The following is a 25,058-nucleotide window of genomic DNA, read 5'->3' on the forward strand; positions in this document are numbered from 1 at the left end:
AAACAAGCTGCCGTACAGTAGCCACAAGGTATTTGTGTTGTAAGTTCACCAGGTGTCGCTAATGTCGGCATACAGTAGTTTTCAATAGCTGATTCAACAGCGTAAAATAAAGGGGGATACAATAGTTGAAGTCTGTAGGGAGCTTATAACGGATAAAGTAAGAAAAAGCGATGAAATAGAACACGACAAAAGTCAGATTGTTAAAAAGAGGAAGAGTTAAGAGACAGTAGTTGACATATGCTCTAGTGCCAATATTCTAGATAATGAAATAAGTAATAAATACTTTTGATAGTGCACAGGATAATAATAAAGACCATAAAACAAATCGCTAAAGAAGCCACAATGAAAGAAAACGTAGTGCTGCACATAATCAGCGCCCTCTGTTATTGCTAACCCCAAAATTCCGCATAGGCGAGAAGTGGCTGGAGGAACGTGACCGCCAGAGGGCCCCTCTGATACACCATAAAGGAATTATCTGAACGGAACGGAAATCGGTAGATGTGATGTACGTGTACGGACAAACAAATGATCACCACTTCAGAAAAATTCGACGGTTTATTCAAGAGGAGCTTCACAAACTTGTCAAGTCTACAGCACTTGGTCCACCTCTGGCCCTTATGCAAGCTTGGCATTCACTGACAGAGTTGTTGGATGTCCTTGCGAGACACATCGTGCCAATTCCTGTCCAACTGGTGCGTTTGATTGTCAAGCTCCCGAAACGGTTAAGTGGCCTTACTCCAAACGTTCCCCGTTGGGGAGAGACCCGTCAAGCTGCTGACCAAGGCAGGGTTTGGCAAGCATGATGCCGTACAGTAGAAACTCTCCCCGTGTACGAACGGGCATTATCTTGCTGAAATGTAAGCCCAGGATGGCTTGCCTCGAAGGGCAACAAAACAAGACGCGCCGCTGGGCTGTAAGGGTGCCGCAGATGACAAGCAAAGGGGTCCTACTATGAAAAGAAATAGCATCCCAGACCGTGTCCCCTGGTAGTCGGGCCGTATTGCGGGTGACGGTCAGGTTGGTATCCCATCACTGTTCAGGTCGTCTCCAGACACGTCTTCGGCCTGGAATCTCCTTTACTGGAATAGAATTGTCTTCAGTAATGAGATCCGCTTCTAACTGAGCTCCGATGACGATCGAAGACGTGTCTGTAGACTCCGCGGACAGCGGCAGGTTACCAATCTAACAGTCGCCCGCATACGGCCCGATAGCCAGGAGTGATGGTCGGGAGCGCCATTTATTTTCACCGCTGGAATTCTTTGGTTCTCATCTGCGGCACCTTTACATCGACATCTACATCTGCGTAGATACTTCACAGCCCACCGTACATGCGCGTGGCGGAGGGTACCTCGTACCATGACTAGTCATTTTTTTTCCTGTCCCACTCGCAAATAGAACGAGGGGAAAATGACTGCCTGTATATCTCCGTATGGGCTCTGATTTCTCTCATTTTATCTTTGTGATCCTTATGCACAATGTATGTTGCAGGAAGTAGAATCGTTCTGCAGTCAGCCTCTAATGCCGGTTCTATAAATTTTCTCAATATTTTTCCTCCAAATGAATGTCCCTTCCCTCCAGGAACGCTTGTGTGTTGTTCGAACCCACCAGTAACATATCTAGCAGCCCGTCCCTGAATATCTTCGATGTCTTCCTCTAACCCGACCTGGTACGGATCCCAAACACTCGAGCAGTACTCAAGAATAGGTCGTGCTAGCTTCCTGTATGAGGTCTCCATTACAGATAAATCACACTTTGTTAGAATTTTCCCAATAAACCGAAGTCGAACATTCACCTTCCCTACCTCAGTCCTCACATGTCCGTTTCATTCCATCTCCGTGCATCACAGCTGTACGTCGACGATATTCTACGCAGCAGTTTTTTTGCCCTCCATAGCAAGTCAACCTGGGCTTATATTCCAGCAAAATAATGCCCGCCCGCACAGAACGAGAATTTCCACTGCTTGTCATCGTGCTTGCCAAACCATACCTAGGTCATCTATTCCCAACTGAGAACGTTTGGAGCGTTATGGGCAGGGCCCTTCAAACATCTCGGTATTTTGACTATCAAACGCGCGAGTTGGACAGAATTTGGCACGATATCCCTCAGGAAGACATCCAACAACTCTGTCAGTTAATGATAAGCCGAGTAACTGCTTGCATAATGAAAGAAGGAGGGCCAACGCGTTATTGAGTTAATCAGTTTGTGAAGCTCTTTCCCTCGAATAAATCGTCAACTTTTTCTGAAATTGTAATGATTTGTTTGTCTGTACACCTACATCACATCTAAGGATTTCCGTCCCGCTGCAATTATTCCTTCGGGGTGCGTCGTTTCTTTCTTTTTCATCTTGGAATGTATCCCGAATGTGAATTATACAGAAGATCCAGTGCATCAAAATAAAAGTCTGTGCCCCTCACAGACTGCTGGTTCAGTTCACAAACAAATCGTGCTTATGATTTCTTGCCTGAACCGGATTGACGATAGGATAATAGGCGTAAAAACAGACAAAAACAAAAATCTGAAACTGGCTTTTGTTAAGGTGTATTTAGAAAGTTATCTGTGTTTTAATTAATTATTGTTTATTAAATCGCAGCCTTTCCGATTATCGATTTTTCTGGATCTAGGCAATTAGTCCTTGTTTTTCGACTAAGTTACCTCAGTAATTTCAAAATGCTCTTTAAAGAAAGTGATGAAAAGTAAGTTGAGCGTAGCTCTTGTATCAGAGTTGGTGGGATTAATTCACGGAATTTATCGCGCAGAAAAACTTTCATGTCACTGGGAAGTACTCTAGTTCTGACTTTCAATAAATGTTAGTAATAAGATCTAAAAACAAACCCGAAAGCGAAAACTTGAATTGCTCCATGAGAGCTGATAAACACCAGTAAAAAGACTAATACGAAAACAGCAGGATAATTTCTAGTAATTTTACGTTGTAACTGAATGTGTCTGTTGCGTTACATCAGCGGCAACTTTCATTATATGTTCATATACACTACTGACCATTAATATTGCTACACCACGAAGATGACGTGCTACAGACGCGAAATTTAACCGACAGGAAGAACATGCTGTGATATGCAAATGATTAGCTTTTCAGAGCATTCACACAAGGTTGACGCCGGTGGCGACACCTACAACGTGCTGACATGAGGGAAGTTTCCAACCAATCTCTCACACACAAACAGCAGTTGACCGGCGTTGCCTGGTGAAACGTTGTTGTGATGCCTCGTGTAAGGAGGAGAAATGCGTACCATCACGTTTCCGACTTTGATAAAAGTCGGATTGTAGCCTATCGACATTGCTGCTTGATATGGAATCTGTGGGTTCAGGAGGGTAATACGGAACGCCGTGCTGGATCCCAACGGCCTCATATCACTAGCAGTCGATATGACAGGCATCTTATCCGCATGGCTGTAACGGATCGTGGAGCCACGTCTCGATCCCTGAGTCAACAGATGGGGACGTTTGCTGGACAACAACCATCTGCACGAACAGTTCGACGACGATTGTGGGAAAACGGACTATCAGCTCGGAGACCATGGCTGCGGTTACCCTTGACGCTGCATCACAGACAGGAGCGCCTGCGATGGTGTACTCAACGACGAACCTGGGAGCACGAATGGCAAAACGTCATTTTTTCGGATGAATCCAGGTTCTGTTTACAGCATCATGTTGGTCGCATCCGTGTGAGCCGAGTAACAAATTCCTCAAGGACATGCTAGCCGTTCCAGAGCTGCCCAAGTCGACTATTGGTGCTGTGATTGTGAAGTGGGAACGTGAAGAAACAGCCAAGGCGAAAACAAGACCAGGCAGATGTCATGTACTGACGCACAGGAGGGACGTTGAGCATTGCGGAAGGTAGCTACCAAGATCGCATGAAATTAGCAGTAGGAATTCCAAAGTGCTACCATCACAATGACTGTGCGCAAGGGGGTAAAAATTATCAGATAGAATAGTCAGTAGAGCAGCTCCTTATAAGCCACTCATTTCAGCAGGCAGTGCTAAGTGACGTGGTGTTCAGAGCCCCCCGCCACCTTACCGTGGATGACGGGAAACATTAATTTTTTTTTTTTTTTTTTTTTTTTTTTTTTTTTTTTTAAATCGTATGGCTAGGGGCCCCCGTCGGGCAGGCCGTTCGCCGGATGCCGGTCTTTCAGTTTGACGTCACTTCGGCGACCTGCAGTCGATGAGGATGATGGGATGATGGTGAGGACAGCACAACATCCAGTTCCTGGGTGGAGAAAATTCCTCGACCCAGCCGGGAATCGAACCCGGGCTCAGAGGATTGACAATCCGTCACGCTGACCGTTCAGCTACCGGGGACGGACAACGGGAATCCACTGACTTGGAGTGATGAAGCTCGATATACCCTGCGGCAGTCCGATGTAAGGGTTTGGCTTCAGCGATTGCCTGGAGAGTATGACCGCCATGATGTGCAGTGCCCACAGCGAAGCATGGAGGAGATTGTGTTATGGTATGGGGATGGTTTTCGTGCATAGAGTATGGTCCCGTTACTGAGCTTAAGAAAACGCTAAATGCCGAAGGATACAAACACATTTTAAAGCATTATGCACTGCGTACAATAGAGAAACAGTTCAGAGATTATAACTGATAATAGCAAAATTACATTGCACCTTGTCATAAAGCAGTATTTTGTGAGGTCATAGTTTGTGGACAATAACATTCCTAAAATGGACCGGCCTGTTATAGTCTCGACCTGCACCAATCCAGTACCTTTGGGATACATTAGAAAGTCGACTTCTCTCCGGACCCCAGCGTCCAACTTCACTAACTTCTCTGATTTCGGCTCTTCAGCAAGAATGGCTACCATTCCTCCACAGGCACTCCGACACCTCATTGGATTGTTGGTTGGTTGATTTGAGGAAGGGGACTAAACAGCGAGGTCATCTGTCCCATTGGATTAGGGAACGATGGGGAAGGAAGTAAGCTCTGCCGTTTCAAAGGAACCTCCCGGCATTTGCCTGAAGTGATGTAGGGAAATCACAGAGAACGTGAATCAGGATGGCTGGACGCGGGTTTGAACCGTCGTCCTCACGAACGCGAGTCCACTGTGCTAACACCACCTGATTGGAAGCGTCTCCAGTATCATTCTAGCCATCCCATTAATGTTCAGTAACAAGTGTCCGGATACTTTTCATCAGAGAGCATATGTAGATCGAGCGCTTTTAATCCAGCATACATTAAAAAAAAGAAGTGGATAATTCAGCGGAATTATATCACAGTGTATGAAATCTACGTCAGGTCAGACCAGTAGGGATTACCGCAAAAGGATAATGCGAGTGGTCACAGGATTATTTGAAACATTATTTGAAATAATTAAATAGTAAAAGACATTAGCATATAGTCATTCTATCTACATCTCGCAAAAAACGATTCGTTCGAACGAATTACAGCTGTTCAAGGTTCTCGAGAAATAATTTTTCGCATTGCAGGACGTGAGGGGATGATTCTGGTTTATGTGGGAAAATATTCACCTGTAAGTATTAGTCAACATGCACATGAAATACATACTCCGAAGAAAAGAATGTTACCAGGGTTGGTGAAGCAACAACTACACGCCGATCATGAAAAGCATGTGCAAACACCAGAGTTTACATCTATCAGCGGTTTACGCAGCTCTGCATTGCAGTCTAGGACTTCCTACAAACTGTACCGTGTACGTGCGAGACCGCTTTCAGCTGCGATGGATTTTCAACTGCCTCAATAGCCATGACTGATAAAAATCCATACGCCACGGTCATCACACATCACCAGCAGTGATTCGCTACTAACCTGTAAGCTTTAATTACGCAAACTCATCTATACGACCTTATTTGCTGTCGACCCATTTAAATGGTGGACGTCACATAGAACGATTTATGGTGATGCGCGAGAGGTGATAACGTAGTTACTGCAGACTGTATGTTTCGTTTTCGTAAGAAGGTAGGGTCTCAACGCAACGGTACACCATCCTATTTCAGTACATGCGTACTTACATACGTGAGAATCTGAACAACAGGCACCATCATGATTGAATTAGAATTTCCCACAGCCAGCGTGATCGCCGTACCAGGCTCCTATGATTGTTTTCTATAAGTTTACATGACGTCGTTGGTACATGAAACCGCTGGAGAAAACAAGTTGGTAGATTTTAACCAGCTTATCTGATTGTGCGGAAGACAACAAGGATGTTTGAGAGAGTGGCAAAATTTTAAGCACCGTTGCAATGCGATACTGGCGGTCAGATCGATGTGAACTGAAGTTGTTGTTATAAGATATGAGGTGTTCACATCAAAGAAACGAAATCTCTGACCGTTTGTTTCGTACCTCACAGTACTCAGTTTAGTACTGTGTGTCGCATGTACAACTTTGACCCTAAAGCTTTGTGACATCCATAAATAACTCAGTAATGTTTTTCTTGCGTCGTGTGAGACGCAGCAGCAGCAGGACCGCCTCTTGGTTTCCTTTCGTTCTGTTTCTTCTGCCGTCTGCCCGCCTGAGCCGTTAACGTGGATTCGCCACGGGACAGGAGCAAGCTAGGAGTCCGACCAAGTTCAAGGGCGGTGCGGTGTGATGGCGCAACAGCGCCTGACGTCGCTTACCGCTCCACTGGCTTGCCTGCCATTCTGCTGAGGAACCTTCACAAAACTCCGAGACCTCTTGCCACAGCCAGATCGCTGCTCAGCACTTACGCTAACCACTGTCCAGAATCATCTTCGTAATTAGTACTGCGGCCCACCTATATTTCAAACTGTTTCTTTGACAGTGGGCTGTCTGAAGGATCCTAATAACAAAGTGTTCTGGTGGAGTACAAATTGTAATTCAGCGGCAGAACAAAGCAGCACAGGGAGTACGGAAAGGGAAAACATATGAGGTGCGATTCCTTGAGAGCTAGAATGGAGCGCGGAATCCCAGAATGAGAAGCATCGCCGGCCGCGGTGGTCTAGCGGTTCAGGCGCTCAGTCCGGAACCGCGCGACTACTACGATCGCAGGTTCGAATCCTGCCTCGGGCATGGATGTGTGTGATGTTCTTAGGTTAGTTAGGTTTAAGTAGTTCTAAGTTCTAGGGGACTGGTGACCACAGATGTTAAGTCCCATAGTGCTCAGAGCCATTTGAACCATTTTTGAATGAGAAGCATCAACAATCTCAGAAAGTCGTTTCAAAATTATTCGTACTCTGTATTAACTTTTCAGAGTATTCACTAAAGACGAAATCAGCTATAGCAGTGTGCGGAGAGAGCCAAAAAATGGATATAAGAGTGGCTTTCTATAAGTAATGCAATGCATTTTTTTCCTCGGCCGGTATAGGTTGAAAAAATGCGGAATTTATCGTGGGACGTCATGTGATATTCCCAGTTCAGCCTCCATACATTCATGAAGTTCCGATAGGTGGTGGGGCTATACGTAGCCTTCAAAATGCCATCTGTAATGGAGGTGCGTTCCAAACAGGGAGCTGTCATTGAGTTTCTATTGACGGAAAACCAGAGCATCGCAGATTTTCATAGGCGCTTGCAGGATGTCCACGGAAACCTGGCAGTGAACAAAAGCACAGTGAGTCGTTGGGCGAGGCGTCTGTCATCATCACAACAATGTCGCGCAAGCCTGTCCGATCCGCTGCGCGCCGGCCGGCCTCACACTTCTGTGACTCCTTCAATGTTGGAATGTTGGGACGTGCGGACACTCTCATTCGGGATGAAATCCGTATCAGAGTCAAAAATCTCGCAGCACAAGTGGACCTCTGTGTCGGCAGTGCTGACAAACGTGTCCACCATTTGCGGCACTCAAAGATGTGTGCTGCAGGGTTCCTCGCCGCCTAATAGAAGACCATTTAGAGCAACGGATGACCATCTGCGCAGAATTACTTGCACGTTACGAGATTGATAGAGACAATTTTTGTCGAACATAATCACAGATAATGAATGATGGGTTCATCACTTCGAAATGGAGACAAAACGGCAATCCATCAAGTGGTGCCACACCACTTCTCCTCCGAAGAATAAATTCAAAGCCGCACCCTAGCCGGTAACGTCATCGCGACGGCCTTCTGAGACTCTGAAGGGGTTATTCTGTTTAATGTCCTCCTTCACGATGCGCCGATCAACTCTGAAGCGTATTGTGCTACCCTGAGAAAACTGGAGAAATGACTTCTGCGTGTTCGTCGCCACTTCTATGCGTTTGGCTCAATGAAGGCCGCACTCTGCGGGAAGCAGTACGTGGATGGTGGACCGCGCGACTGCTACGGTCGCAGGTTCGAATCCTGCCTCGGGCGTGGATGTGTGTGATGTCGTTAGGTTAGTTAGGTTTAAGTAGTTCTAAGTTCTAGGGGACTGATGAGCACAGATGTTAAGTCCCATAGTGCTCAGAGCCATTTGAACCAACGTGGATGGTGGAGAGGTGACTGATGCAAGAAGATGTTTGCTCCTACGTCGACAAATAGAGTGGTACCATGCAAGCACACAGGCCCTCCCGGTTAAGTGGCATAAGGCATTCGCAGTGAACGGGTTTTGCAGCCAGGAGAGTGGGGAATAATAGGGTTATTCGAATTCTGAAAGAACCAACCTTCTTTCATAACGTAGTGAACGACCCTCGTACTTTCCAGCATAAACTGTGTAAATATCGTTATAATGCGTTTAGTAGCTGAAAGTTATGGAAAGGCATTAGATATGTAAATAGCGAGACGGCCGGCCGAGGTGGCCGAGCGGTTCTAGGCGCTACAGTCTGGAACCGCGTGCCCGCTACGGTCGCAGGTTCGAATCCTGCCTCGGGCATCGATGTGTGTGATGTCCTGATGACCTGAGAAGTTAAGTCCCATAGTGCTCAGAGCCATTTGAACTATTTTGAATAGCGAGACGTTCCTCCGTAAGCCCTTAAAAATTGCAGCACCACTTCGAGACATGAACTTTTCGAGGTTTTGGAATCATTCTGGAGAGATAGTGATCCACGCATGTTGCACTGCTACCCACAATTGTCCATACGTAGTTGTTGTCGGGTTCGTGAGCGTACACACGTATTGACGTCATCCCATAACTGCTCGACTCTATTATGATCGGGTAATCTCAGGGACCACGTCACGGCCGTGAATTCACTGGAGCTTTCATCAAGCCAACTCCGTGCAAAGAAAGAGGTGTGACATGTCATACAGTCTAGCTGGAACGTGACGTCCCCATCAGAGTTATTGTAATGACGGAAACGACCTGCAATAGCTCCACGAGGCATACGCCAAACAAACTCGCGTCCATCTCTTCTATAGATATGAACCAGGAATTCATCGGTGACCGCAACATGCGTCCACCGTTCTATGGTGCACTGATGATGTTCGCAGAACCATACTAGTAGTTGCAATCGTCCTCGATGTGTCAATAAAGGGACATGAGTGGGTCTGAACTTCTAAAACCTATGCAGTGTCTTTGTCTCAGAGCATTTCTGACAGAAACAGGTTCCAGATGTCCCACATTCAAAATGACGTTGATCTGACTGACACTAGACCTTCGATCAACCCATGGACCTCTGCAGATGTAACGTGATGTCCGTTCGCCATAGACTTGTAGTCGTCATGTGTAGGGGTTTATGAGTGTAGAAATATTGTCTCTGTGATACTGAAGTTCCATCGCAGATATTGTTGAACATGGCAACCAGAATTATTGTGCAATATCCGACACGCTTCGACCCGTGCGACTTGCAATGATTATCATCCGATTTTCAAAGTCGATTACCTCGTACCTTGCTGCCATGTTCATCACACAGACTGCTCAGATCTCGTTGCACTCTATTTGAAAAACATAACCGCAACATTCGGACGTCATACACGGAATATTTTCAAGAGGGGCAATTCTCTCCGTGATGATGGCACAGTTATATCCGCCATTACTATGTAATTTAGTTCCAGAATAAAGCGCCACAGGAAAGACGGAAACGGAAAGGTGGTGTTACTTCTTGACAGCTATAAAGCAGTGTGGAATCTTGGACAGAGAACTATCACCGGTCTCAGAAGTGTCTTCAAAATTGTTGGTACTCTACACTAATGTATTAGAGTATTAACGAAAGATGCAGATGCTCATTATATTGTAATATTGTAAGGAATATACTTCTGTGAAGTATGGTAAGAAACGCATATGCGTTCCAGTATAAACCATATAAACATCGCAACAGTAAACTAATATATGCAGAGGAAGACGGATGCTACTTATCTTCGACTCCCAAGATACTATAAGGCTCACAAATAAATCATTTCATTGACCAACATTTTGCAAAGTCTTCTCTGCCCCTGCCACACGGCCTGCTTCAGTTTCTTTCGCCAAATTCTTCCTTTTAACTGGTTTTTTACGTTATACAACACTCCAGGGTTTCGCAGAGATAGATGACCAACGTCCTGGAAGATCTTTAGCAGCTCTTCGTCCTACGCACTACGCTTCAAGACTGTTACTAAGACAACCTTGAATCTCTTGCTGCTTTACACAAACCCATTCCGTTCTCGAGAACGACATGTTTACGATCTTGTCTCGTCGAATAAGCTGTTTGTTTTAATGGCACTCTGCCTATAACTAACAAGCTACCTTTACTTCGCTTCTATTTTTGGCTTCAGCTTACTTCACAGAATAAAGTGAAAACTGGGAAGGAAATTAAATACTTTTCTCAACATTCATGTCATACTAAAAGCACTGCGAAACAATCATATATGTTTTATATGCTATTGTTCTTAATGTGATTACCAGGAACTCCATCTCATAACCGACAGTTCTTAAGAAATGTGCCGACTGCAGTTATTTCCCTTCCAACTTGTTCTTTGGTTCAAATGGTTCTGAGCACTATGGGACTCAACTGCTGTGGTCATAAGTCCCCTAGAACTTAGAACTACTTAAACCTAACTAACCTAAGGACAGCACACAACACCCAGCCATCACGAGGCAGAGAAAATCCCTGACCCCGCCGGGAATCGAACCCGGGAACCCGGGCGTGGGAAGCGAGAACGCTACCGCACGACCACGAGATGCGGGCATAACTTGTTCTTTATTTCACAGACTGTGCCTGTCGCTAAGCGTGCTCTTACCTCTGGACACATCTTCAGCATGCCGTAGGAAACTGTATATTTCTACCCATTCAGCCGTTTTTACAATGTACAAGGAATAGCATAATTTTTTTTACGCATTCGCCATGTTTATCGTAATTTTCTGAAATCGATGGCTTCTCTGTAGTTACCTTTGTGGAGTCTAGACCGTATTTCCGATAGTTTTTTAATGCGTAAGACATATAAAATTTATCGTCTTCCAGTTTTATTGCGTTTCCATCTCTTTAAATCAAAACGGCAACGATTTCTCAATAATCTCTTTCTAATACTCCTCCAATTAAATTTCTTGTAGAACTAAATGACGTTCTCCATTTTCAGAAGTGTCATCTTAGCAGCTTTTTTTAGTGCCTTCTTATTTGTATCATAATTTAGGTTTACATTCTGTCAATTGTGCTGACAACGGCCTCCTCTCCTGTTTCGAGACAGGCCAAGGAAGATGGCGCTGTGGCTAAAACACTGGATTCGCTGTTATGAGGACGTGGATTCAGTTCCCTGTTCAATTTGATTTCACGTGTTTTCCGTGGATCGATCATTGCAAATACACCCATGATTCGTTTGTAAACGGCAAGTCTGATTTCCTTCCCCGTACCTGCCCAGCCCGAGCTTGTGCTTCGTCTGAGATGACCTCGTCGTCGACAACACATCACGACCTAATCTTCCGTCCGTCCTGCGGGTCCTTTACAGGAAGAAGGCTTGTGTTGTAGTAGTGAAGTTAGGTGGGTGGGCGGGAGGAGCTGGAATGGGGAGAGGTGAGGAGGGAGGGGACCTTTTTTCCAATTTAAGTTCATGAAAAGATTGAGAAGGTACCGCTGAACCCCATGATGAAAAGAAGACCACGAATCGACACTGTAGATGTTTGGAATCAGCACGATTCAGTTTTGGTGTAGTCTCGAACTTAGTTATTTTTGTTGAGTATTGTGTTTGGTGTGGATAAGGATATATTTGCCTATCACTATAGGATCAGTTAGTCTGAGAATGAGAAGTCACTGGAAAAACATACCCAGACCAGTCAGTATGATGGTGCACTGCCATATTCAAAATGTCGTAGTGGCCCCTTATTGTTAGAGGGCCCGCAGAACCTACACGTTAAACGAGTTTCTAACCCCCTCTCAGCAGTGCGGAGAGAAACATCGACAGAAACAATAACAGACTTTCCAAACAAACACGGGCTTACTTCGCCAGACAACATGTGTCAGTGTTCCACCAATCGGAACTCATATGTTTGATGTAGCACTCCGCCGACTGGCTTTATAAGCACGCTTGGACCGGCAGTGTTCACCAACCGCTAGGAACAGCTCCGGCCAGTAGTTACGCCGGCCCTAGCACTGTATTCATTCGCCGTAGCATTGCAGTAGCACGTTGTATTTTGTATTGTGTAGAGTAGATATTGATCAGTGTTTTTCTTCCAATTTCTTGTTTCCTTGTTTGGTTTGTCACCACAAGAGTTGTGGATTTTCTTGTTGTTCCCGCGTTTAAAACTTAGTGTATGCCAAGATGGCGTTTTTTTTTCTTTAATTGTAATGAAACGTGTTCAGATTGACTGTTAGTTCTTTTTCCTGCCGACCGCAGGACGCAACACAAAACACGGCCTCACGTGGCACTTAACATCCATCTATTGAAGTACGGCATAGACCATGCTAAAGTGCACCCAAGATACCACCTTTGTCATCACTGTCCATCCGCTCCAGGATAATCAGCTCATGGTTCTACCTGTTCGTATTAGTTTGCGAATAATAGAAATCGTTAAGGATGTGTCTCTGAAAACTGTCATTACTATATTTAAGGCAACAGAAATATGATGGTAAAGGCTACTTCCAGGAAGTTTTAGCATTGTACTCGCTCCTCACATAAATCTAAGGGGAAAACAAAGAAGTGGAAGAAGACGAATTAACATCTCCTTGACGAAGCACAAATTGAGATATGTAAGCATTGGGGAAGGAATCGACCAGGCTCTTATAGAACGACCAACCCTTCAATTCGAGTGCAAGGACTGAAGGACCTCAAATTAACTCTAGAAAGGATAATCGTAAGGAAATGTTTTTTTTCTGTCCTACTCTGTTTTAAGTAGAACACAGGGTATATCACCCGCACTGATGGTAACTCAGACTGGTGGAACGAACAGGTGGTTCTTGAGGTCAACGGCAGTGGTGTTCACGAAGTTAACGGATAACCAAACCAAGTCCTGAGTGTATCAAGTCGTCTGAAGCGTATACAACAGCCCAGGGAGCGGTTCAAATCACAAATGTAAATCTGTCAAGGTCATTTCTCTACTATTCAATGGCGGGTAAGTAACGGCTTCAGAGAACAGAGAGCTTCAGAGACCAACTGGGGTGAGCGGGGCCGCGGTACTCAGCACTCGTCATAGGACGGCTCCACCTGACGTGCTTGCCGCGGCTGCGGCGCCTCATAAGGATGCAAGCTGCGGCCGCCGTGTGTAGCATGAGCATCTCTGACGTCTTCCCCCTGTCGATGCTCGGGTTTCGTGGGGAATCTGATCTACCGTTGGATATTACAGATGTGAATTCACCTTGCGAGGTGCCGGAATGGAGAAGTGTGTGTGTAACACTTGGATTCAACTGAATTCGAGTGAGAGCTGCTCATACACTCAAACCCCTCTCCCCCGCCGGCCGAAGTGGGCGCGCGGTTAAAGGCGCTGCAGTCTGGAACCGCAAGACCGCTACGGTCGCAGGTTCGAATCCTGCCTCGGGCATGGATGTTTGTGATGTCCTTAGGTTAGTTAGGTTTAACTAGTTCTAAGTTTTAGGGGACTAATGACCTCAGCAGTTGAGTCCCATAGTGCTCAGAGCCATTTGAACCCTCTCCCCCTACCCCCCTTTTAACTACCACCTTAACTTATGCACAATGGAGAAACGAAAGCATTAATGAAATGACCCTGTAGATGAGTAGCAAAAAGGTTTGCACACACGCTAAAATTTAATAAAGTTACTAATCAATTTCTATGCTCAATAGTTATAAAAATGGGCAGGAAATGAAATTTATCAACTGACTGCTAAATGATCAACAAATCAAGTCTCAACAACATTTATTTTATCTAATAAACCAGCAAATATGTGATTCATTGAACAATGCTTTAGTAGTGCAAGGGTACAAAATAATGGTGTAGAGAATAAATAGTTGGCAGCTTTTTTAAAGGGGTACCTGTTCTGAAATACTGAATACAGTAATCTGTTATGAGTGGGTTGGTTAAGAGAGATAATTATGAACCCCAACTGTGCGACAGAATATCGATAGCAAATGAGAACGCTGAAAACTCCACATGCAAAATCATGAATACTGTAGCGCCAAAACGATAGCATACGCTGCTGAGGGCTTTAAGAACAATTACAGGTCCCTATTTCGCCGGTGCTGGGAAATCAGATGGTGTAGCCACTGACCTCTGAACTGCGGGGCTCTCCAATGATTGATGACGGAAGATAAAACCGATGATATTAATTCTGAAAAGAATCTAAAGTTCTGTCCTGGTCACTGAGACAGTCTTACTCCTAAGTCTGCGCAAAAGTATCTCCAGGGTAGAGGAGATTACCCTATCTAATGCACAGTGCACCAACTCCAAAATCCAGTGCCCCGAATGTTTTCAGTCGTAGGGCCCTGTTGTCTGGGGAAGCTATAATTTGTCTTCCACGAACCTCAGTGATTCCAATGTTCCGGTACTTCCATGACCCTCCAGCAGGAGGGTATTTAGGTCTTTATAAAACCTTAGAGAAGGTCAAGGAGCAGCTGACCTGGCCGACACTTTATAAAGATATTAGATAATGCAGAGATTGTAAGTAACTCCCTAGCGATGGGATTGCTGCAGTCGGAGCAGAAAGAGCATCCGTTCGACAAACTGTTTGCTGATTATGTGTGCCCTCTTCCCCGGACGAAAAAGAGCAATTCGTATATTCTCGTAGTGGTAGACGCCTTCTGCAGGTTCGTTTGGTTGATACCTAGCCGGAGTGTGATCGATCTTATTGCCATCTCTCTTCTTACTAATATGCAACAGTTACCCGAGTAACTGTTGCATTTCGGTCCCTCTTAAACCAGTAAAGTGCAGCTCTATAACGTATTGTTATGTCTATAGAACAGGTCCCCATCACAACGCAAAGTGCCTCTAGTGATGTGGTGTTATAGGCTCCATTCTCAAGAGTACACTACGTTGACCTCGTCTTGCAATTGTCTTGTTAGTCTGTGTGTTCAGTCTGTGAGCCTACGCACTTGCGGCGAAGCATGCGATAGATTCATATATCGCAATGTGGTAGGTCCCTATCGTCTTAATAGGTAATTTGTACTTAGTTGTGTTGAGTCTTTCTAGTTTGCGCATAAGTTTGGAGGCTTTATCAATTGTCAGTTTCATATGATAGTTAAAAGTATGTTTTTCATCTAGATGCAGTCCTAGATAACGTGTGGCTTGCTCCCTCTGTATGCCTGTATTGTCTAATTTTAGAACTGGATTCCTCTGTAGTGTCGCTCTGAGCAGTAAATACACAGTTTTGTTGGGGGCGATTTTTAATTTATTTTCTTTGAATCAATTGTCAATTTTCTGAAGAAGTTGCGTGCCTTTTGTCTCTAGTGCTGCTCTCTAGTTGTCTGACACCACTACGAGTAGGTCATCTGCGTACGCCACCACATCTCTTACCCTATCGTCACAATCCAGCGTGTTCGGCAAGGGCTCGATTGTGACATCCCAGAATATTGGTCCGCAGATCGAGCCCTGTGGACATCCCTTCGTTATTTTCTTGACAACCACTCGTGTACCAGCCCTCCACTCCGCCACTCTGCCTCTGCGGTGTTCGAGGAGGCTATTGTAGAGGTAAGCTGATAGCCTCATTTCCCTTAACCTGGTGGAGAGGGACGGCTACCACAGGTTGTCAAATGTCCTGGCTATATCGATAAGTTTGGCGGCCAAGTATTTGTCACTGGTACTAAAACGTGTGGTGTGGGATAGTGAATCTCAGCTCATAGGCCCATGTTTCATAGACGGAATACTGAACACTCAAAAGTATCGCAACCTCCTATCAGACCACCTTCCACGTATGCTAGAAGACGTTCCTCTGCAGATTATAAGATACTTGTGGTTCCAACGTCATGGCTGTCCAGCTCATAGGCAACGAAGTACTGCAGCATGTCGCGACGAATAGTTTCCAAATCGTTGGATTGGACGCTGAGAATCTGTAACTTGGTAGTCCCGTTCGCCGGATTTGACGCCTGTAGACGTTTTTCTGTGGTGAAAACTGAAAGACGCTATCTAGAAGAACATATCAAATACATCCGGTGATATGCAACGACGTATTACTACAGCCTGCTCAGACATCTCCGCTAAAATGCTAGCATATGTGCAACAGTCGTTCCGTACCAGACTGGAAGTGGGTATTGACGCTTCCGGTGGTCAGTTTGTACACAACCTGTGATTGCCAGTTGTCTCGTTACTGTTCAGAAGCCATAAAACTAGTGCATGCACTTGTGTTGTTCTTTAATGTGTGCTACTACAGGTATTGTACAAGTGTCGATGTGGGAACTTTTCAAAGTATGATACCTCGTGAACAACTCGCACTAGAATCCTGCTACAAACACCATTGGCATTCAGATTTACCCTACTTTTTAGTTTGTTAAATTCAATAGACATTGTGCCATTTAAAAAAGTATACCTTTGCACAAAAAATAATCTTTCTAAGTCTTATTACAATCTGTTGATTGGCTAACAATACGAGCCCCTGACTACCAATCCATTCTGTGAAAACAACTCATCAATAAAACTTACCATTTCCGCAATATTTGCTACATATATAGTCTGTTAAGGCACCTAGCTTTTTCACCTCAAATCGCTTTTGACCCTTTAAAGACATTATTTGGCAATGGGCATAGGATCATCGTGTTTGGATCGTGGATCAAGGCAAATGTGTCCTGTGTGGATATGCCGTAATCAAGGCGAACGGCTACTCGTAACATGAACCACGCCACAGACGCAGAACAGGGGAGGTAATATTATGCTGTGGGGGACCAGTGGTAGTAAACGAAGACTCCATGACACTTGTGATGTACGTGATCATTATTGCAGATCACCTGCATCCCTTCACGCTTTGTGTCTTCTCAAATGGTGATGGCACCTTCCAACAGGATAACTGTCCGTGTCAGAAGGCCAGAATTGCGCTACAGTTGTTTGAGGAGCGTCACAGTGAAGTCACGTTGATGTCTTGGTCACCAAATTTACGTGATCCGAACCCGGTTGAACACATCTGGGACGCTAATGGGCATCTGAATCGCGCTCGCAAACCACTGGCAAGTAATTTACGAGAATTGTGAGACATGTGTGCAGACTTCTGGTGCCACATACCTCGAGAAACTTGATAAGGACTTGACAGACGCGTGACATGCGGAATCGAAGCTATATTGCATTCCATAGGTGATCAACACGCTTTTAAGAAACTTTTCATAAAGCTTGACTCATAAAATCCTGTCTGGACAGTCTAGCGGTACTGGCTAAATTATAACCGATCATTTATGTTGATGTTTGTATTTTAACTTTCAAATTATTGTATGGTATTGTTCTTTTCAAGAAATATGGTACTGATTTTACGTAACAAAGGCGACTGCCTTTTTTACGTAAAATTACTTGTACATTGCATGTGAAGAGCAATAATATGGAACAATTTACTAGTATTGCTGAGACAATAATGTCCCTGTTGCCGTGTGTCATGGCATAAGGAACATGTGTACGTGAGGCGTGCAGGACTAGCCCATATCTGATCTACACGGTAGTTTCTCGCTGTCGCCGCTCATCATAGGTTGTATAAAAGAGTGGTACCAACCCTAGTGTAGAAATACTTTTACAAAGTGAAGTAGCAGTAAATTGCAACGTTTCATTTGCTTTTAGAGATTGCAGATTTGTCCACCATTTCTCTGAAGTAATAGGACAGGCAGGATCTTACAGTAACAGTAAGAAACTAATAGCTTAACAATTCATTCATAGTATACACTAATCAGCCAACGTTTGACCAGCTGCCTAATAGGCAATATGTCCACTTTTTTCACAGTGGTGACCAATCGGCAATGAGGGAATTGACACCACTTCTACATACACAAGTCACGTAATTCGCGTAAATTTTGATTGGAGGGGGGGAGAGGGGGGGCGATGAGCCCTGACGCCACGTTGAATCACACCCCAAGTGGATTTGATCAGGTTCAGATCTGACGAGTTGGGGGTCAGCACATTTATTGGAGCTGTGTTCCTCGAACCACTCCATCACATGCCTGGCCTTGTGACATGATATATTATCTCGTTGAAAAGTGCCACTGCCGTCGGGAAACATGATCGTCATGAAGGGGTGTACGTAGTCTGCAACCAGTGTACGATACTCCTTGGCCGTTATGGTGCCTTGCAAGAGCTCCACTGGACTCATGGATGCCCACATGAATGTTCCCCAGAGCATAATGGAGCCGCCGCCAGGTGGTCGCTGTCCCGGTTATTCCAGAAACCTGTTATTTTGAGCGGATTCAACAGTCAAGTTAAATTGGCGGAAAAATAACGATATAACTGAAAACCTGTTGTTTCGGTGATAACCGCGATCCCTAGTCCGGATCTAGACGAAGGACGCAAATTATTGCTTCTTTTCATCGCGACGAATCTCGTGACCTACACGCGTTCGCTGACACGCGTTCGCGGCGAGTACAACGGTGCTTGCTTCCGCGGACGATTCCGTACCACGCTATGCCACAACGTGCGGCTATCGCTGCCCTTGACAGGATTAACCAGGCCGTCCCCGTTTCCCTGGTCTATCCTTCTCCAATCGAGCAGCTGCCTCAAATGCTTTCGACGAGACGGTAAACTCTACTTTCCATTACTTTCCTTCCTCCTCTTTCCAGCAGCCTCCCCGTGCGCCGTAGAAACTCCGTAACAGGTGTCTCCGCTTTACTCGACCCGCCGTGCTTATACTAGTCTCAGCAAAGCGCGCCTGGCGGGTGATTTGATAGCATTGGGTAAATCGGGACGAGGAAAGCCACTGCGGCCACATTAGCCGCAGTGCCCAAAGCGCGCAGCAAACAGTTATGCGAACGTGCGTGCCACTTCCGGGCCGAATGGAAGAGGCGACGCAAAGCGCGCGCACTGCGCGTTCGCCGCCGGACTGTGGAATGGCTTGACGGAGCGCGCCTCTCGTGTTGCAGACGCTGGGCCAGCCATGGACGCCGAGCAGTTCAGAGAGTTCGCCAAAGCCACCGTCGACTACGTCGCCGACTACTTGGAGAACATCCGGGACAGGTAAGTCACCCGCTCCGTGCTCTCTTCTCCTACATCTACATCTACGTGATTTCTCTGCTATTCACAATAAAGTGCCTGGCAGAGGGTTCAGTGAAACACCTTCAAGCTGTCTCTCTACCGTTCCACTCTCGAACGGCGCGCGGGAAAAACGAGCACTTCAATTTTTCTGTGCGAGCCCTGATTTCTCTTATTTTATCGTGTGCCCGCATCTCGTGGTCGTGCGGTAGCGTTCTCGCTTCCCACGCCCGGGTTCCCGGGTTCGATTCCCGGCGGGGTCAGGGATCTTCTCTGCCTCGTGATGGCTGGGTGTTGTGTGCTGTCCTTAGGTTAGTTAGGTTTAAGTAGTTCTAAGTTCTAGGGGACTGATGACCATAGATGTTAAGTCCCATAGTGCTCAGAGCCATTTGAACCATATTTTATCGTGATGATCATTTCTCCCTATGTAGGTGGGTGCCAACAGAATGTTTTCGCAATCGGAGGAGAAAACTGGTGATTGAAATTTCATGAGAAGATCCCATCGCAATGAAAAACGCCTTTGTTTTAATAATTGCCAGTCCAATTCACATATCATGTCTGTGACACTATCTCCCCTGATTCGCGATGATACAAAACGAGCTGCCCTGATTTGTACTTTTTCGATGTCATCCGTCAGTCCCACCTGATGGCTTGGCTCTGAGCACTATGGGACTTAACATCTATGGTCATTAGTCCCCCAGAACTTAGAACTACTTAAACCTAACTAACCTAAGGACAGCACACAACACCCAGTCATCACGAGGCAGAGAAAATCCCTGACCCCGCCGGGAATCGAACCCGGGAACCCGGGCGTGGGAAGCGAGAACGCTACCGCACGACCACGAGCTGCGGACCCCACCTGATGCGGATCCCACACCGCACAGCAATCTCCAGAATAGGGCGGACAAGCGTGGTGTAAGCAGTCCCTTTGGTAGACCTGAAACACCTTCTAAGCCAATGAATCGCAGTCTTTGGTTTGCTCTACCCACAATATTATCTATGTGATCGTTTCAATGTAGGTAACTGTAATCCCTAAGTAGTTAGCTGAATTTAAAGCCTTCAGTTTTGTGTGGCTTATCACGTAATCGAAATTTAACCGATTTCTTTTAGTACTCAAGTGAATAACTTCACACTTTTCTTTATTCAGGGTCAATTGTCACTTTTCGCACCATACAGATATCTTGTCTAAATCATTTTGCAAGTCGTTTTGATCATCTGATGACTTTACAAGACGGTAAATGACAGCATCATCTGCAAACAATCTAAGACGACTACTCAGATTGTCTCCTATGTCGTTAATATAGATCAGGAACAATAGATGGCCTGCAACACTTCCTTGGGGAACGTCGGATATTACTTCTGTTTTACTCGATGACTTTCCGTCTGTTACTACTAGCACTGCAGAACTGACGCTCTTGACAAACCTTCACGGATTGTCCCAGATTCTTACCAAGTAGTAGATGAAGAAGATCCGGAGAAGAGCATTGTGTTCCGCCAAGTGCTGGTTGGCAGACACTACAAGACGGGCATTGTGCAACACGGAGAGGTATACTGTTAAAAATTCCAGAACGTTCATTGTAACAAGAGTCAAGCAAGGTATTATTACCATCTCTCGTATATTCTCCACTAAATAACCACGGCGCTAGAATAAAAGGTATTAGAGCTCATACGAAGGCTTGGCTAAGTGGTGGTCTCCACGCTATTTGCAAACGGAACAGAAAAGGAGCGAAAAATTATAGTGTCCTCCGCTACACACCGTAACGTAACTTGCATAAAATAGAGGTAGACGTAAATGATGATAGTGTTTTAATCAATAGAGTTAATTGTATTTCTCCTCTTTCGTGACAGCATTCTAACGAAATGTAATGACCAAGGTGGTGATTTCATTATGTGCTAAACATTTCAGTGAATGGTATATCTATTGCTACTTTAACTAGATTTGGCAGAAGTCTGCATTTCAGCTCGAGAAGAAAGCTTTCGTAGGCACCATATGTGGAAATATTATTGGCCTTCGAGCAGTACCTAAAGAGCACTGTCCTATCTCCATAGGATAACTACGCATCAACAGGGAGTGCAAAGACGATCACTTAGATCATTTCACACAAACGAGTAAAATATCGTGCCAACAAATCTAATTTTAATGTAAACAACTAAATAACTCAAATATATATGCATATATATATATATATATATATAAAAAATAATGAGGCAGTGACGAGTAACACAGTAAAATCTTCAGCTCCCTGTATCAAATACCTCAAAAAGTCTTTTACGTATACGTCTGGAAGTCTGTCGATAGCGTTCCCTTCCATGCTGTACTTCAGTGATTTTGGTCATGATTCGTGGGTGTTAGGTCTTTCATTAGTCAAGTTACTGTCGACGAACCTCTACAGCGGCTCTAGGCGCTTCAGTCCGGAACCACGCTGCCGCTACAGTCGCAGGTTCGAATCCTGCCTTGGGCATGGTTGTGTGTGATGTCCTTAGGTTTAAATAGTTCTAAGTCTAGGGGACTAATGACCTCAGATGTTAAGTCCCATAGTGCTCAGAGCCATTTTGAACCTCTATAGTTGCTCCTTGTATTGGTAACGGAATCGTTTGATGAAAGACAGTCAAAATTACAAACAGAATCCGATGTTGATCAAACAAATTACTGTGCAACAAAAGCCCTGGTGGATGGCTTTTCGTCCGATTTTAACATAGCGGGTGTTGCGCCTAGATCGCAGGAATTAAAGACCTGTGTCAACGTATTAACTTATCTGACACTTTCTCTGCGTGATGCATGCAACGAGAAATGATACTCTTCCTAAGTGTTTAGAAGCTAACTCATTACAGTTTTATTCATTTCGTGTCACAAGTGAGGACTTCCAAATTTAGAATTCTTACAACTCGTCTTAAAAAACTGAGGCACTCCTGCAAAAAGACTTAATATTAGTCGGTCTGTTCCTCTGTTGTAATGTTGTTTAGCCTAAACATTTTTTTTTCATTTTTCTGAATGATCCATCATCTAACTTTTTGTACTGTACTGTACCATTATGCCTACCCTTTTGAAAGTGTGATCTCAAACAACACATGGAGAGTGTTATGTGTATTCTGGTGTGTGATAGAGCCTTGACAGGCACGTGGAACGCCACAACAACTTGCTGTTCATTACTTTTCTTTTAGACTGAAAAAAGTTCTTACATACTCCCATAATGAGCAGTTGCGTCCTTCATTATCCTTATTGCGAATATGTGCAGATGCGTTGAACAGTAGGCCAGATACAACCATCCTTAACTGTGATTGATACGAAAAGGCATATAACGTCTTTGGAAGTAACGAGAGGTCCGAACACAAAATTGTCTCGACTAAGGATTCAAATTTTCTAAGAAGATAATAAACAGGACAATCTGGATGAATACATGTACATCACTAATATTATTAATATATCTCGTAACGCTTGCGATATAATTTATTGAAAACTATGCGTCAAGAAATAAAAAATCCAACAATTAAAAGCATAATAAATATGTAATGCAAAAAGACATATTGGCCTGTACAAGGGATGGACAACACAAGGTTTCTTAAAGTCAAATTGAACTACAAATGAAATAAAAAATGAAGCACAGAAAGACGAAAAATCAGATGTAAAGATGATTTGAAGTGATGGAACTGGCTCCATACGTGATCCATGATGTAGAAGAAGAAAAATGGAACGTTTCCCACATATTATTTTTGTGACGGTCGAAGGAAGAAGGGCGGAGAGCATAGTTGTGGTCGTGGCATCGTCGATAGTGGTATCACTGGAAATATAACACTATCGTAGCTAACTAGGATTCGGGAAGGAATAACATTACTGAGAATGCGAGAGAGGCTAATAACCATGTGGACCAATGAATAAAGCCTATGTGTTCAAGTACATCATGGAAAACGAAGTGTCAGAAGGATGGGCAGCGAACAGAACTTGGGTACACGTGCGTCATCCTAACAATTGTGGTTACCATTTGTTAAAATCTATTCTTCACGTCCATAAAGAAAAATCGTTATCGGTTCTGAATTGTAACTTCGAAATGGTTGTGTCGCTCTACAATTTCCAACTTACTTGAGCAGAATTTAATTTTCATTCTAGTCTAAATAAGAACAGCTGCTAATTCAGTTTAGCTACACTTGGCTTCTCTGGCTGTTAATGATCCGACTAAAGAAAGAAGCTGGATGACAGAGAGACAGTGAAAAAAAATTGGAGATACTTTTTGGTAATCGATGTCCGATTACGAACAGAACTGCAGTTTCGTGGAAGAGAACAAGAACACAAAAATTCTGTCATTTATCATTCTTCTTTCTCACATTCGTGTGTTGAACACAGTCCGGTAGACGCTAACTCTCCTTTTTAAACAAGTTTAAAGTAAAACTTCCTGGCAGATTAAAACTGTCTGCCGGACCGAGACTCGAACTCGGGACCTTTGCTTTCGCGAGCAAGTGCTCTGCCAACTTTTTTTTAAACTCATTTTGTTCGTTATTGGTCGTTGCAATTGTTCGGGGTGGACGGCACCTGACGCCTGTTGAAGTTCATTATTGATCCATTAGCTCAGTTTTTTTATTACAAAGGGCAGCTAACCCTCTGACCGAACACGCTGAGCTACCCAAGCACGACTCATGCCCCGTCCTCACAGCTTTACTTCTGACAGTATCTCGTCTCCCACCTTCCAAACTTTACAGAAGCTCTCCTGCGAACCCTGCAGAACTAGCACTCCTGAAAGAAAGGATACTGCGGAGACATGGCTTAGCCACAGCCTGGGAGATGTTTCCAGAATGAGATTTTCACTCTGCAGCGGAGCGTGCGCTGATATAAAACTTCCTGGCAGATTAAAACTGTGTGCTGGACCGAGACTCGAACTCGGGACCTTTGCCTATCACGGGCAAGTGCAGATTAAAATTGTGTGCCAGGAAGTTTCGTATCAGCGCACACTCCGCTGCAGAGTGAAAATTTCATTCAAGTTTAAAGTAAGTTTAAGTAGATCTTGAGTTCTTTACTGATAGCGATCTAGCACAGGTAGTACCATTTTGTGAGATTTGATAAAAAATTTCACTGTTGGACCAACCTGGTTGTTATGGATTTTATCATCAATACTTTGATAATTTCAACTTTGTACATTCTTTTCCAGAACCAAACAAGACCACTTTACCTGCGAGTGACAGTAATATAGTACATAATTTATTGTCGAACATAATCACACTGATTTCAGAACGAAATTACCGATTTCCTTCCGTCATCGTTTATTATTAACAATTTGGTTTCGGCAGTGGTGGATGCTGATGGGTTGTTTGGAGGAGGAGACCAGACAGCGAGGTCATCGGTCTCATCGGATTAGAGAAGGACGGGGAAGGAAGTCGGCCGTGCCCTTTCAAAGGAACCATCCCGGCGTTTGCCTGGAGCGATTTAGGGAAATCACGGAAAACCTAAATCAGGATGGCCCGACGCGGAATTGAACCGTCGTCCTCCCAAATGCGCAGTGATGGAAATGAACTACGGCAACCGTTCAGTGTTTTCAATAACTGAACGAACTCTTTCACTATTTCAGCATTACTGAATCGCTGCCCTCCAAACGCATCTTCAGACAATCCAAAAAAAATTCCTTTTGGGGATTTTTAATCTGGTCTGTAAGCAAGGTCACAAACACTTCTGCAACGGATTCCGCCTAATAGAGAGTTCTTAATGTACCAGTAAAAGTGAAGAAACGAGTGTTGGAGAA

General features: G+C 44.6%; 1 protein-coding gene across 1 annotated transcript in view; it reads left to right on the forward strand.

Annotated features, from left to right (window-relative positions):
- The window catches only part of LOC124616031 (aromatic-L-amino-acid decarboxylase-like), a 176,838-nt gene that overhangs the window by 17,704 nt on the left and 134,076 nt on the right, over positions 1–25,058 (forward strand). The window contains exon 2 of the mRNA XM_047144249.1: positions 19,224–19,317. Coding sequence (XP_047000205.1) covers positions 19,238–19,317 — 80 coding nt within the window. The 5' untranslated portion in view covers positions 19,224–19,237. The remainder of the gene's footprint in view (positions 1–19,223; positions 19,318–25,058) is intronic.

Source organism: Schistocerca americana, chromosome 5, assembly GCF_021461395.2.
Source record: "Schistocerca americana isolate TAMUIC-IGC-003095 chromosome 5, iqSchAmer2.1, whole genome shotgun sequence".
In the NCBI taxonomy this organism is placed as follows: domain Eukaryota; kingdom Metazoa; phylum Arthropoda; class Insecta; order Orthoptera; family Acrididae; genus Schistocerca; species Schistocerca americana.